This window comes from Myotis daubentonii, chromosome 16 (genome assembly GCF_963259705.1).
Source record: "Myotis daubentonii chromosome 16, mMyoDau2.1, whole genome shotgun sequence".
Taxonomy (NCBI): Eukaryota; Metazoa; Chordata; class Mammalia; order Chiroptera; family Vespertilionidae; genus Myotis; species Myotis daubentonii.
In genome coordinates this window covers 42,292,485-42,307,004 of record NC_081855.1, presented here as the reverse complement: position 1 = coordinate 42,307,004, position 14,520 = coordinate 42,292,485, and the positions used below count along the sequence as shown (strand labels likewise).

The 14,520-nt window shown below is 47.2% G+C and overlaps 1 protein-coding gene across 2 annotated transcripts; it reads left to right on the top strand.

Moving 5' to 3' along the window:
- The first annotated feature begins 906 nt into the window (after window positions 1-906).
- On the top strand, window positions 907-9,510 carry AARSD1 (alanyl-tRNA synthetase domain containing 1). Of its 2 annotated transcripts, none has more exons than XM_059670270.1 (12): window positions 907-1,059; window positions 1,186-1,317; window positions 1,418-1,577; window positions 3,816-3,873; window positions 4,319-4,475; window positions 4,559-4,675; window positions 4,891-5,021; window positions 5,217-5,283; window positions 5,478-5,569; window positions 7,256-7,310; window positions 8,001-8,095; window positions 9,312-9,510. In XM_059670270.1, the coding sequence occupies exons 1-12, from the start codon at window positions 1,021-1,023 to the stop codon at window positions 9,445-9,447; spliced, it is 1,239 nt and encodes a 412-aa protein (XP_059526253.1). In that variant the 5' UTR covers window positions 907-1,020; the 3' UTR covers window positions 9,448-9,510. The 2 variants fall into 2 exon arrangements, with proteins under 2 accessions (XP_059526253.1, XP_059526252.1); XM_059670269.1 differs by having other exon boundaries at window positions 5,460-5,569.
- The last annotated feature ends 5,010 nt before the right edge of the window (window positions 9,511-14,520 follow it).

Here is a 14,520-nt window from a genome sequence, read left to right as displayed (position 1 = left end):
CTAAAAAAAAACCCAGAAACAGTTGCCAATACAAAGTTATATTTGTATTATGTTTTACAATTTACTATTATCTCATTAAATAATTATATATTTTCTTCATAGGTCATCAATCAGGTAACAATAAGTGGCAAAGTTGTGACTTGAATTTGTATAGCATGTCCCCTCCTCCACAGTTCTGAAAACCAACAACAACAACAACAAAAAAATTGACACCAAAACTCATTTGACAACAAAACATGACCTAAACTGTTGTGAGGCTGTTTATAGTGTTTATTCCATTTAGTATATTTATTTCTCAGCATAAATATTAATGAGTTTGATTACATGGTGTTGCTCTTGAGTTCCAAATGGAATGCCTTAGGTAACAACACATAGACTATGCTCTCCATTACTGCCTAAAATCTGAGAAATCCTAAATTCTGAAACATCAGGAGTCTTGAGGTTTTTTATTAGCTGATTTGAAAGAGCAGAAAGAAAGTTTATTTTTAAGCGGTTAAAGTTTTAAGGCACTGTCCAGCACGAGTCACATGTACTTGAAATATGGCTGCTCCGGACTGAGATGGGAGTGTAAAATACACACCAGGTTTTGAAACTTTTATACGGGGAAAACTCACTTACTTTTATATACCTATTACATGGTGAAAGTATGGATATGTTGCTTTAAATAAAAGATTAACAAATGCGGCTTGCATTATTTCTATAGGGCACGCTGTCGCGCCCCCAAGCCCGCACCATCCCCACCTCTACACATCCTGGGAGCCCAACCGGCCACACTGAGTGCCTCGACAAGTTCGGGTCACAGTTTTGTCCTCTGGTCCTTTACAAAGTCAAAGCAGTTGCTACCCAACCCAGAACGCCTGCAAATCGCGTTTTCAACAAATTTGTCCCAACCACATCCCATTCCGTGCTTTCTCGCTTCTGCGCAGAGACGCGTCCGCACTGAGGATTGTCCCGCGCGGGCCTTCGTCCGCCCCAGGCGCTGCAGCGCGCGGATCCCGCATCCCGGGGACCGCGGCGGCGATGGCGTTCCGGTGTCAGCGGGACAGCTACGCCCGGGAGGTGCGGTGCGGCCGCTGGGCGAGGGCCCCGATGCTGCCGGGCGGAGGGGGCGCTGCGGGAGGAGGGCGCGGTGTGGAGGGAGAGCCGAGCTAGATTCAGTTTATTCGTTCGTCCCTCTCTGTTCAGTTCACCACCACCGTGGTCTCCTGCCGTCCCGCGGAGCTGCCGACCGAAGGAAGCAAAGGCAACAAGGACGTGCTGAGCGGTTTCCAGGTGGTGCTGGAAGACACGCTGCTTTTCCCCGAGGGCGGGGGACAGGTACCCGAAGCCCCTCGTTCCTTTCTGCCGGGGTCTCTGTGTCCAGGAGTGAGGGCGAGCCCTGCCTCCCTCCGCTGCCGATCGGCATTTCTTTCCCCAGCCTGATGACCATGGCACAATCAATGGCATCTCTGTGCTGAGAGTGACCCGCCGGGGGGCCGAGGCTGACCATTTCACACAGACACCCTTGGCCCCTGGGACTGAGGTCCACGTCCAGGTGGACTGGGAGCGGAGGTTTGACCACATGCAGCAGCATTCAGGTAGGTGGGGCGGGATCGGGGACCTATGGGGTGGGGTGGGGGGGCAGCTGCTCTGTATGGGATACGGTTTGGGTTCTCTAGGAGTTAGCCTTTTGGAAAAGTCAGACGTGTGCAGAATCAGCTCCGATTGAGGCAGGTTAAGGTAGATGTTATAAAAGCAATATGAGCAATTAAAAGTATTAGAACATGGTCCTGGCCGGGAGGTCCAATTGGTAGAGCATTGCCCCAACACACCAAGGTTCTAGGTTCAATTCCTGGCCAGGGCACATACTAGAAACAGCTAATGAATGCATACATAAGTGGAACAACAAATCGATGTTTCTTTTTTCTTTCTCTCTCTCTATCTTTCTCCCTTCCTCTTTCTCAATCAACCAATAAAAATTAAAAGTATTAGAGTAACTGCTGGATTTGAGCATTACCAACTTCCTGTATTGGTATCTTTATCTGGATGTGTCATAAACTTCTTTTTTTTTTTTAATATATTTTATTGATTTTTTACAGAGAGGAAGGGAGAGAGAGAGAGAGAGTTAGAAACATCGATGAGAGAGAAACATCGATTAGCTGCCTCTTGCACATCTCCTACTGGGGATGTGCCCGCAACCCAGGTACATGCCCTTGACCGGAATCGAACCTGGGACCTTTCAGTCCGCAGGCCGACGCTCTATCCACTGAGCCAAACCGGTTTCGGCATAAACTTCTTTTTTTAAAAAAAATATATTTTATTGATTTTTCACAGAGAAGAAGGGAAAGGGATAGAGAGTTAGAAATATCGATGAGAGAGAAACATCGATCAGCTGCCTCCTGCACACCCCCAACTGGGGATGTGACTGCAACCAAGGTACATGCCCTTGACCGGAATCGAACCTGGGACCTTTCAGTCCCCAGGCCGATGCTCTATCCACTGAGCCAAACCAGTTAGGGCAGGATGTGTCATAAACTTCTTAAATTCAGAACATCCAGAATGATATTTAAAATTCATCCATTAAAAAAAAAAAAGAAGAAGACAAAAACAAACAAACAAAAAACAACAACGAATAAAAGTCATCCATCCCAGCCTTGGCTGGTGTGGCTCAGTTGGTTGTGTTGTCCAGTGCAGTGAAAGGTCACGGGTTAGATTCCCAGTCAGGGTACATGTCCAGGTTGTGGGCTTCGTTTCTGGTCAGATATGTTGTGTGCGGGAGGCAACCAATTGATGTCTCTCTCTCTCTCTCTCTCTCTCTCTCTCTCTCTCTCTCTCTCTCTCCCCCCCCCCCCATCCTTTCCTCTCTCTCTCAAATCAATAAAAACAAAAATTTTTTTAAAGCCACCCATTTCCCCAGACTTGGTCTTCCATGAGCGTTCTCTATATTCAGTGCATGGCATCAGCAGCCACCTCGTTTTTCAAAATCTTGGAAGTTAGTACAGACACTCTTTGGGGATAGCCAGTCAATCACGAAGTCCTGTCGGTTTATCCTCTAAATGCTTCTCTATTTCCTCCCACTGTCAGTGTGATCATCTCAGGCCCAGCTCTCCTTGTCTTTCCTCCTGGCTAGTCTCTCCACATAAAATCTTGCTTCTTGCAGCCTATTCTTCGAAGAGCAGCCAGAATAACCTTTTAAAAATTAAGATCGGATCATGTCACTCTCCTGCTTAACGCTCTTCAAAAGCTTCCTGTTGCTCACGATAGAGCTGTACTTACCATGGCCCCCAAGCCCTACCTGGGCTGGTGCTTACCTGCTGCTCCAGCCTCAGCTGGCCTCCCTCCCTCCTGCTCCCAGCATTCTGGCCGTGCTGGTCTTCCTCTCGACTCCTCGAACACATCCTGCTTCTTTCCTCCTTCAAGGCTTTTGGTCTATTCCCATTGCCTTCACAGTTAATTCCTTCTATTCTTCCTCCTCCTCCTGTCATCAGTCAGAGATAATGCTGTATCTCTAACATCAAGCCCTGTGCCTTGCATGTGGTAGGTACTTGATAAATATTTGTTGAGTGAATATGCCACAGTAGAGCTTCAGTTCAAATCCTGCCTCTGATAAGCTACGTTGCTTTGGCAAGTTACTTGACATTTCCAGGCCTCAGTTTCCTTATTTGTGAAATGGCATCGTAAAGCCTCTTGCAGAATTCTTGTGAGGATATTCAATAAAGTATCTCAATGTTACCCAGTGCCCAGCAGGTCTTCATCAAGGAAACTTTCTGTGATGATGTGGGAGTATGTGGCTGTCTGGGCCTCTCATTCTTCTATCTCTCATTCTCTCTTATCAGGGCAGCATCTCATCACAGCGGTTGCTGATCATCTGTTTGGGCTGAAGACAACGTCATGGTGAGGAGGAGGTATAAGGCTAACTGCAGAGCATGACTCCTGACTCCCAGCTCCTTTCTCAGTGTTGGGTCAGGGGGTAGGAGGCTAAAAGAAAGAGCAGTGTTCAAAATCTGCTGTGTTCTCCTGGTCCCCTTGAGGGTGGGGGGTGGATGACCTTGTGTTTCTTAGGGAAAACAATAGGATGAGCGGAGAGATATCTGCCTTTGCTTAGGAAAGAACATAGAATTTTGAGCCTAAAGACCTACGCAGTGTGGATCTGTGACCTTGATCACATTCGTTACTACCCCTCAGCTGTAAGATGGAAGTGACAATCCTTACCTTGCAGGATTTTTGTGAGGATTAAATGAGATAATTTATGTGGACATTCTTTGTAAACTGTAAACTTTCTTATGTTGTTACTGTTGTCATTATCAGCATCCTGTGGCTCCTCTACTTCTTCTGACAGGGAGTTAGGGCGACTCCGGAGTGTGATTGAGCTGGATAGCCCCTCTGTGACTGGAGAGCAAGTAGCTGCCATTGAGCAGAGCGTCAATGAAAAAATCAGAGACCGGCTGCCTGTGAATGTGCGAGAACTGAGCCTAGATGATCCTGAGGTGGAGCAGGTGAGGGGTGGCTTCTGTAGAATGGCCCTCTGGGGGCTCCTCATCAAAATTCAGACAGCCCTTCTCCCTCCTCTGTGTTCCAGGTGAGGGGCCGGGGTTTGCCAGATGACCATGCTGGGCCCATTCGAGTTGTTACCATCAAGAATGTTGATTCCAACATGTGCTGTGGGACCCATGTGAGCAATCTTAGTGACCTTCAGGTAGGTGAGGAGGGGCTTCTGAATGGTTAGGAAAGAGGGTGTCAGGAGTGTGGGATCACAACAGGGTTGGGAGGGATAGAGGGGGACAACTGGGGAGTCCTGAGCAAAGTCACTCTTTTATTGTTTCCAACTGAAGGGGAGGTCTAGGTGTCTCCTACCCTTGTGTCCAGCACCCACTGTGTTTTCTGCATGTGTTACCTCCTTGCCTCATGTAGGTCATTAAAATTCTGGGCACTGAGAAGGGGAAAAAGAACAAAACCAACCTGATATTTCTGGCTGGGAACCGCGTGCTGAAGTGGATGGAGAGAAGTTATGGAACTGAAAAAGCATTGACCACTCTGCTTAAGTATGCCCCCTTCTGTTGTCCCCTGCTTCTCAGGACCTGGACACCCGGCTTAGCTTTCCTACCTGTAAGGCAGGCAGAATAGTCTGCCTCTGGGCGGTAAGATGTGATCATAGATGACAAAGTGCAGTGGACGAACGCCCAATGCCAAAAGCAGTGGGGAAGCTGGGCAGCTCTCCACGGGCCTTTCACTTGCAGGTGTGGAGCAGAGGATCATGTGGAAGCCGTGAAAAAGCTGCAGAACTCCACCAAGCTCCTGCAGAAGGTGGTTATTCCCTGGCGGGTAGAGAGCGCGTGGGCTCTGCCTGGAATAGGTCCTGGGACTTGGCCCCTCCGCCCAACCAGATGTGTTGGAGGGAGAGTTTGTCAGGGGGAGGGTGGGGAGAATGAAGTGGAGGGAAGGCGGTGCTGTCTTGTTATCCTTCCCACCTGTGTACTCAGCTCTGGCATCCATTTCAGAACAACCTGAATCTGCTGAGAGACCTGGCTGTGCACATTGCCCACAGCCTCAGGAGCAGCCCAGACTGGGGACGTGTGGTGACGTTACACAGGTGAGAGACAGGCAGGGGGCGTGAGGCTTTAGGGCTCAGCCTCTCCCCTGTATGCAGTGCACAGTGGGTGGCAGGCCACTCATTGGTATTCTCAAGGCTGGGTAGACCCTAAGAAATGTGTTACCTACCAGATTTTTTTGGTTGATATAAGCATCTTTCTTTTTTAATCCTCACCTGAGGATATATTTTTTAAAAATATATTTTATTGATTTTTCACAGAGAAGTAGGGAGAGGGATAGAGAGTTAGAAACATTGATGAGAGAGATCGATCAGCTGCCTCCTGCACACCCCCCATTGGGGATGTGCCCGCGACCAAAGTACATGTCCTTGACCGGAATTGAACCTGGGACCCTTGAGTCCACAGGCTGATGCTCTATCCACTGAGCCAAACCGGTCCGGCCTGAGGATATTTTTTCCATTGCATTTTAGAGAGAGCGGAAGGGAGGGAGGAAGGGAGGAGATAGAGATGGAGAGAGAGACATCAATGTGAGAGAGAACATCATGAGAGAGACACATCCATTGGTTGCCTCCCACACACGCCCCCACCTGAGGTGGGGGGCAAACCTGCAAAACCCAGGTATGTGCACTTCACTATAACTTTCATTAGCATCTTCCCTCACCTCCTTCACCGTCTCGCAGGTCTTCATTTACCTTGGTGAATCCTATTAAAGCAGCGGTTCTCAACCTGTGGGTCGCGAACCCTTTGGGGGTCGAATGACCCTTTCTTTCTTTCTTTTTTTTTAAAATATATTTTATTGCCAAAACCGGTTTGGCTCAGTGGATAGAGCGTCGGCCTGTGGACTGAAGGGTCCCAGGTTCGATTCCGGTCAAGGGCATGTGCCTTGGTTGCGGGCACATCCCCAGTGGGGAGTGTGCAGGAGGCAGCTGATCGATGTTTCTCTCTCATCGATGTTTCTAACTCTCTATCTCTCTCCTTTCCTCTCTGTAAAAACTCAATAAAATATATTAAAAAAAAAATATATATATATATTTTATTGATTTTTTTACAGAGAGGAAGGGAGAGAGATAGAGAGTTAGAAACATCGATGAGAGAGAAACATCGATCAGCAGCCTCCTGCACATCTCCTACTGGGGATATGCCCGCAACCCAGGTACATGCCCTTGACCGGAATCGAACCTGGGACCTTTCAGTCCGCAGGCGGAGGCTCTATCCACTGAGCCAAACCGGTTTTGGCTGAACGACCCTTTCACAGGGGTCGCCTAAGACCATCGGAAAACACATATATAATTACATATTGTTTTTGTGATTAATCACTATGCTTTATGTTCAATTTGTAACAATGAAAATACATCCTGCATATCAGATATTTACATGACGACTCATAACAGTAGCAAAGTTACAGTTATGAAGTAGCAACAAAAATAATTTTATGGTTGGGGGTCGCCACAACATGAGGAACTGTATTAAAGGGTCGCGGCATGAGGAGGGTTGAGAACCAGTGTATTAAAGGGAGACAAAAATAAATGCAAAGCTTGTTAGGAGCTGCTGATGCTGAGAAGGACGTCCTGCTGGCCCTCCGCCAGCACGCTCTCTCTTTGCTGAGGGCCTGGGACTTCGCACAAACAGGCAGCAGGGAGGCCAGCCGCACGAGGAGGAGCTGGGTATCCAGTGGTTTCCCAGCTCCCTCTCCAACCGGGATCTCACTTCTGTGCCTTTCGTTGTAGGAAGGAGGGCGATTCTGAGTTCATGAATATCATTGCCAATGAGATTGGGTCAGAGGTAAGAGACGCACCCTGGGTAGAGACCTAAATGAGGGGCGTTAGTTTAGCTGAAGTCCTCCCACATGAGCACATGAAGAGTAGGGGACAGAAATTCATTCAGTATAGTTTTCCTTTTTTGTGGTAATTCTCACTCAAGGCTATTTTTTCCTTTTTTTTTTTTTTTTTTTTTTATAGAGAGAGTGGAAGGGAGATAGGTAGGGGAAGAGGGAGAGAAACATGTCGTGAAAGAGACACATGAATCAGTTGCCTCCACACCCCTGACTGGGGCTGGGGTTCAAACCTGCAACCCAAATATGTGCCCTTAACTGGGAATGGAACTGGTGACCTCTTGGTGCATGGGGCGACGCTCAGTCCACTGAACCGCTCCGGCCGGGCAGCTTTCTGTCTTCTTAAGGTTGAACCTAAGTTCCTGTGGTCACTGGCGAAAAGTTTCTTGGCTCTGGTGGGCCAGAGTGGAGGGGCTGCATTATCATTCATTGGAACATCGTTTGTGTTTTAGAGAAAATGTCTTTTTTTTTAGTTGAGATAGGATGTGTCAGTTTAAGGCGTACAGCATGTTGATTTGATGCATTTATAATTGCAGTATGATTTCTAAGTCTGTTCTTGAGACTGAGGAGAGTGCACAGTATAGAGGGGTTGACCCCACATCCTTAAGTATCAGGGTTCATCTCCTTGTCTTACCTCCTAGGACACCCTCCTGTTCTTAACTGTGGGCGATGAGAAAGGCGCTGGACTCTTCTTACTGGCAGGGCCAGCTGAGGCCGTAGAGACCCTGGGACCCAGGTAACCTTTCGTAGACGGCTTTGCATGGGTGGGAGAGCCTATAAGCCTGACCCAGGACAGCCCTTTCCTGAGGACAGAGGCCGCCACGTCTGCAGTCTCATTTTGATTCACATCACAGACCTGTGATGTGGGCTGAAATCATTATCTCCAGCTATCATTCCCAGTTTTATAAGTGAGGGATGGCACGCCAGGTGCCTGGAATCTCACAAAGCAGGGGCAGAACTGAGACGTGAACCCAGGTCTTTCGGCTCTAAATCCATGTGTTTCGTTTTTCTTTTAGAAATTGAGATTCATAGGTGATACATGAGTACGAGTGCTGGGATATCAGTAGGCAGATGAAGCAGGTGCTTAAGGCACCAGCAGAGGAGAGGCACGTACTCTTTGGGGGGAAAATTAGGATTTTGAAATAAAATTTAAAAAGGCATTGATATAATTGTTAGGAAAAAGTTAGAACTTTGTTGGACTTCTTTCCCCTTGTGTTATTGTTTATACTTTGTTTTAAATTAGATGTGGTGGTGTAGTGCCCCTGTTCTTTCTAACGGAATCTTCAAGGTCCCGAATGCCTCCGATGAATGTGTGGTTGTCGTAGGAAAACAGCTTTTAAAGCAGAGGTTCCTGACAGGCAGCCAGGATTGGCCTAGAGATTGGTTTGGCCTGTGTACTACTTTAAATTTAAAAAAATACTTGCTACATTTTAAAGTCAGGAGATTTTTACATAAAAAGACAGTTCTGGCTTTTCTCCAAAAAGGAAAAAAACTGGCACTCCCTGGCCACACTGGGCTCACATTCCACATGGCGGTGGCTACGAGGCACCTGAGCAGTGGCGCCCTCTTCAGACAGGACAGGCTTGTCCAGGTTGCCACAGTCCCGCCTTTCTCGCCCACCCGTTTGACTCCCTGCTGGTCCCCACAGGCGTTGTGTCTATAGCCCCTAGTGTACCTTCACTCTGCTCCCTGGAGGTTGCCATAATCTGTCTAGGCCATTTCTGGACACTTCTGTTGTTTCCAGTTATTCACTCTCACAGTAAACATGGTACATATTACATGTGCAAGTATTTTTTAAGAAGGATTTCTAGAAGCCATCTACTCCTTCTCTCCCTCGTCCCCAGCCCCCAGGCTCCAGCCCCCAGCCCCCGGGGAAAGACTCAGGGCTGCTCTTGGTTTCTCTGAGCTTTCCCCTGAGGACCTCCTTCCCCTGACATATCTCTGCTTCCCAGGGTGGCTGAGGTGCTGGAAGGCAAAGGCGCAGGGAAGAAGGGCCGCTTTCAGGGCAAGGCCACCAAGATGAGCCGGCGGGCGGAGGCACAGGTGCTCCTCCAGGACTACATTGGCTCACAGAGTGCTGAGGGGTGAGGACTCGCGCCTCCCGGCTCCACAGAAAGAGTCTCTTGGACAATAAAATAGTTCGATTTGCAATGATTGTGGTACCATGTATTACTAATTTATATAGTGTATGCCCGTGTGCTTATGCAATAATATCTGTGAATAAACAGGGCACTCATTTGGTCCCATAGACATAGCCTATGCGAATGAGTCTTATGTGGTAAGGTGCACTAATTTACTGAAACTCAGTTGCAGCCTTTCTTCACGTAGAAATATACAGTGGGGCTTTGACTTACGAGTTTAATTCGTTCCGTGACGGAGTTCGTAACTCAGATTACTCGTATGTCAAATCTTAAAGTGAACGAGTGAGACACGTGATGCTGGGCTGATGTGGCATTCACTGTGACGTTCGCTGTGCCAGCTAGCGGTGGGGTATCTGAAGCTGGCTCGTAACCCGAATTTTAGCTCGCAACTCAAAGCAAGAAATCGGCCGAGAGACGGCTCATATCTCGAAAAACTCGTTAGTCGGGACACTCGTAAGTCAAGGCCCCACTGTAGCTGCCAAAGGAGCGTGCAAGTCAGGTGAATGAGTCTAAGCCTGAGGTCACAATTTAAGAAAAAAATTCTGGTTCTGTCACTCGCCTGGGGAAGTTACCTTGCCTTTTTTTTTTATTTTTTTAAAAAATATATTTTATTGATTTTTACAGAGAGAAAGGGAGAGAGATAGAGAGCTAGAAACATCGATGAGAGAGAAACATCGATCAGCTGCCTCCTGCACATTTCCCACTGGGGATGTGCCCGCAACCCAGGTATATGCCCTTGACCGGAATCGAACCTGGGACCTTTCAGTCCACAGGCCGACGCTCTATCCACTGAGCCAAACTGGCTTCGGCAACCTTGCCTTTTTAACCTTCAGTTGCCTCGCTGATAACATGGGAGTAAGGGCAGTACCTAGTTCTCCCGGGTCTCGTGAGGTGACGTTCAACTGTAAGTGCTCAGGAAAACACTCGATTCCCCACTGATCTAAACACAGACTTGTTGAGTCCCTGGTGTTCTGCGCCTCTTGACCTTCCCGTTGGGAGTTGATGATAAATGCAGGGGCCGCTGCCCTACTGTCGCCCCCGGTGAGCTGTGCCCCGGGCAGTGCTGAGGACATGGGTGCGGCCATCCCACGTGCTTTCCTGAGTTACTCGGGAGCTATGATTGAGCCCAAGGGAGGCTTTTGAGCCCAGCAGCTCCCGGCAAATCACTTTAGGTTAGATGTTCATCTTGTTCGCACAAGGACTTTATTCAGGTAAAATCCCACAGGAGGGAATTCTGCCGCTGTTCCTGCTGGAGGAGCAGGCAGGCAGGGAATGTGGCTTCCTAGGATTTCACTGGGAGGAATGGAGTGGTCACTCAGGGCAGTGGCTTCTAAACTTTTTTTTTTTTTTAATATATTTTATTGATTTTTCACAGAGAAGAAGGGAGAGGGATAGAGAGTTAGAAACATCAATGAGAGAAATCGATCAGCTGCCTCCTGCACGCCCCCCACGGGGGATGTGCCCGCAACCAAGGTACATGCCCTTGACCGGAATCGAACCTGGGACCCTTCAGTCCGCAGGCCGATGCTCTATCCATTGAGCCAAACCGGTTCGGCGCTTCTAAACTTTTTAAATAATGGAAACTTCCATGAAGTTTTACAAGTAGAAGCACAATATCGAAATGGATGAAAGCTGCTCTGATCTGGTTGGAACAGGGAGTGGAGGCTTGGAGCTCAACAAGCCCTTAGGAAGGCCCCAGAGTGCCCACCTGGAGCCATAGATACCATTTGCCAAATTCACAACCTTGGCATATCTGGACGATGCTCTAACCAGCTTAGCTACCTAGCTGGGGCAGTGTTCCATTGCATTTAAATTGCAGACAAATCCCCTCCAAACAGCCCCTGAGTTTTTTTCCTCGGGGCATGTCAGTTAACGACATTTGGAGTTGGTCCTTCAAATCAAACTTTTAGTTGACTCTTGGGTCTCCTGATGAAGTTATGTGATTATGTGATTACATGTATATGTGATATACCTGTAGAAAGTTCCAGCTATGAATAAGAATGTAGTCTGCAAAACTAGGAAATCCAACTGACAATCCTTTCCGTCTTAGAAATATAAAGGGAGAGACATTCATTCGCAAGTTCCTTCTATTTAAACATAATGGCAATTTTAGAAGCTGTCTAGTACTGATTCCCAATTTTCCAACTAGGTTTTAGATCTTTCTAGGGCTATCCATCCTAAGTAAGGTCACAGAATCAAAACAGAATTCTGGGCCTGGAAGGAACCTTAGAGATCGACAACCTGATCTGGCAAGTGAGGAAATAAATTTTTTTTTTCTTTATTGCAGTAAAATGAACAACATAAAATTTACAATTTTCACCATTAAAGGAGATAAACTTAAGTGACTTGCCCAAAGGTGTCTCTTCCTACTGCAGAGCTCTGCCTCAAAACTCAGGGTTTCATAACCTAGGCGACCTTGCATCTGACTTACAAGTAATGCACCAACTCCAGTTACATGTGAGTAATTGAAACAGCTGAGTCCAGCCTAGTGGGTTTGGCTCAGTGGATAAAGCATCAGCCTGTGGACTGAAGGGTCCTGAGTTCAATTCCAGTCAAGGGCACATACCTTGGTTGCAGGCTCCATCCCCAGCCCTGGTCGGGGCGTGTGCAGGAGACAACAATCCATGTGTCTCTCTCACATCGATGTTTCTTTCTCTCTTTCTCCCCCTCCCATCCACTCTCTGAAAAATCAACGGAAAAATACTCTCAGGTGAGGATTAACAAAAAACAAACAGCTGAGTCCATGATGAGCCCAAATCTGACAATGCCATGTACAATGATAAACATCTAGCCCCTCATTCAGGGATAAAGCTCTCAGTTGGTGTTGGCAAAAGTCTTTCACCTTTATAATTAAGATCTTAAACTGAAATCAACCTAACACTCAGATCCAGCTATAACTTTAGACAGACAAAGATGGTCAAGGTGTAGACGGTTAGGATGAAATAACAGAAGAGAAATAAGGAGAAAACTGACACCCAGGGTGATAAGCCGTGGTTGTGGGCAGCTGTTTCCATATTCTTCTTCCAACCCCGAGAGGAGCATTAGATGAGCTCCTGGCTATAAACATGGTTTAATGAGAGAGAACTGAAGTTGCTTGGACTGTGCCTCTGGGTGGATACAGCTCTGGCAGGCAATCACTTTTCCTCATGTGTCAAGAGCCCTGAAGGAAAGAATGACAGGGTCCAATTAGTCATCTCCCAAGTGAAAGAAGCTGAAACAACTTGTCTGGTAAGATTGAAAGCCACAAGGCAGACTACCTGTCAGGGACAGGAATTTGGAGTCCGAGGCTTTCGCCTGAAGCCAGGAGGCACATTAGTGGGAGAGCTTGGCTGCAGGGAGGTGGCCAGAAGGAAGGGGAATTTGAGTTTCTGAGGCAAAAATTTAGGCATACCTAGGGGTACAAAAGACATCAAGAGATGTTTAAAATATTTTAAAATATATATTTGTATTGATTTTAGAGAGGAAGGGAGAAGGAGAGAGAAATAGAAACATCAGTGATGACAGAGAATCATCGATTGGCTGCCTCCTGCACGCCCCACACTGGGGATCGAGTCCACAACCCAGGCATATGCCCTGACCAGGAATCGAACTGTGACCTCCTGGTCCATAGGTCAATGCTCAACCACTGAGCCATGCTGGCTGGGCCAAAATGTATTTTTTATTTTATTTTTATTTTTAAAAAAATATATTTTATTGATTTTTTACAGAGAGGAAGGGAGAGGGATAGAAAGTTAGAAACATCGATGAGAGAGAAACATCAATCAGCTGCCTCCTGCACATCCCCTACTGGGGATGTGCCTGCAACCAAGGTACATGCCCTTGACCGAAATCAAACCTGGGACCCTTCAGTCTGCAGGCTGATGCTCTATCCACTGAGCCAAACCGGTTAGGGCAAAATGTATTTTTTAAACGTTTTCAACTTTGCCCCTGAGCCACCCAATTTCCCTTGCCAGAGACAACTACTGTCACCAATTTCTTATGTTTCCTCTGGTAGTATTTTTTCATAGATGTGCATACATCTTCCCTCTTTTGGTATATACTGTACACTCCTCTGCATTTTGCTTTTCTCAGTTAAATGAGTGCCATATTTTAAGACAAAACCATAGTATAAAATTTATGCAGAGGAAAATGACTCATTGGTGGGAGACAGGGAAGCATAATTTGCTTAAAAGAAGATTCCTTTCTTGCAGAGGGACTCGGGCAGGATTCCCTTGGACAGAGGCCCACGTGAGTTCATTTTCTCTGGTGTGTGTGACCTCCTGTCTCCCTGTCTCTGTTTCAGCAGTGTGTAATAAAAAGAGGCCTCCCTTGCTTGCCATCACTCAATGAGTTCTGGTTATTACCCACACCTGGGTGTTTCTGAGAGTGGAAGAGGTTCTCTGCACACCGCACCAGAACCACAGTCACAACCAGATGGTCTCAGGCAAACCAGGTATCTGGTCTCCCCTCGGAGACTCTCCCTGAGCCTCTTTACCTAAAAATGGGGATGTGCAGCCTGGCCAGTGTGGCTCATTTGGTTGGGTGTCCTCCTGTGGATCATGAGGTTGCTGGTTCAATTCCTGGTCAGGGCACATGCCCAGGCTGCCAGCTTGATTCCTGCTAGGGGGGCTTGCAGGTGGCAGCCTATCTCACATTGATGTTTCCTTCTTCTCTCTCTAAAATATCAATAAACTTTTTTTTATAGCAAAAGGTGGAAGTATATTGAGAAGCAAGCACAGACTCCCACGTGGGGAGGGGGATAGAGTCCCCAATAAACTATTCTTTAAAAAAATTTTTTTTTATTGATTTCAGAGAGGAAGGGAGAGATAAAGAGAAAGAAACATCAATGATGGAGAGAATCATTGATAGGCTGCCTCCTGCATACCCCACACTGGGGATTGGCCCGCAACCCCAGGCATGTGCCCTGATCGGGAATCGAACCATGACCTCCTGGTTCATAGGTCAACGCTCAACCACTGAGCCATGCCAGCTGAGCAATGAACTATTCTTTTAAAAAAATAAAAATAAAAATAAATAAAAA

What these genes read in the sequence shown, in the direction of transcription:
- AARSD1 (XM_059670269.1), top strand. Translation starts at nt 1,021, where the DNA reads ATGGCGTTCCGGTGTCAGCGGGACAGCTACGCCCGGGAG. An exon ending in GCAATCTTAGTGACCTTCAG is followed by an intron (nt 4,676 to 4,890) that starts GTAGGTGAGGAG and finishes TGCCTCATGTAG; the next exon opens with GTCATTAAAATTCTGGGCAC. An exon ending in GCATTGACCACTCTGCTTAA is followed by an intron (nt 5,022 to 5,216) that starts GTATGCCCCCTT and finishes TTTCACTTGCAG; the next exon opens with GTGTGGAGCAGAGGATCATG.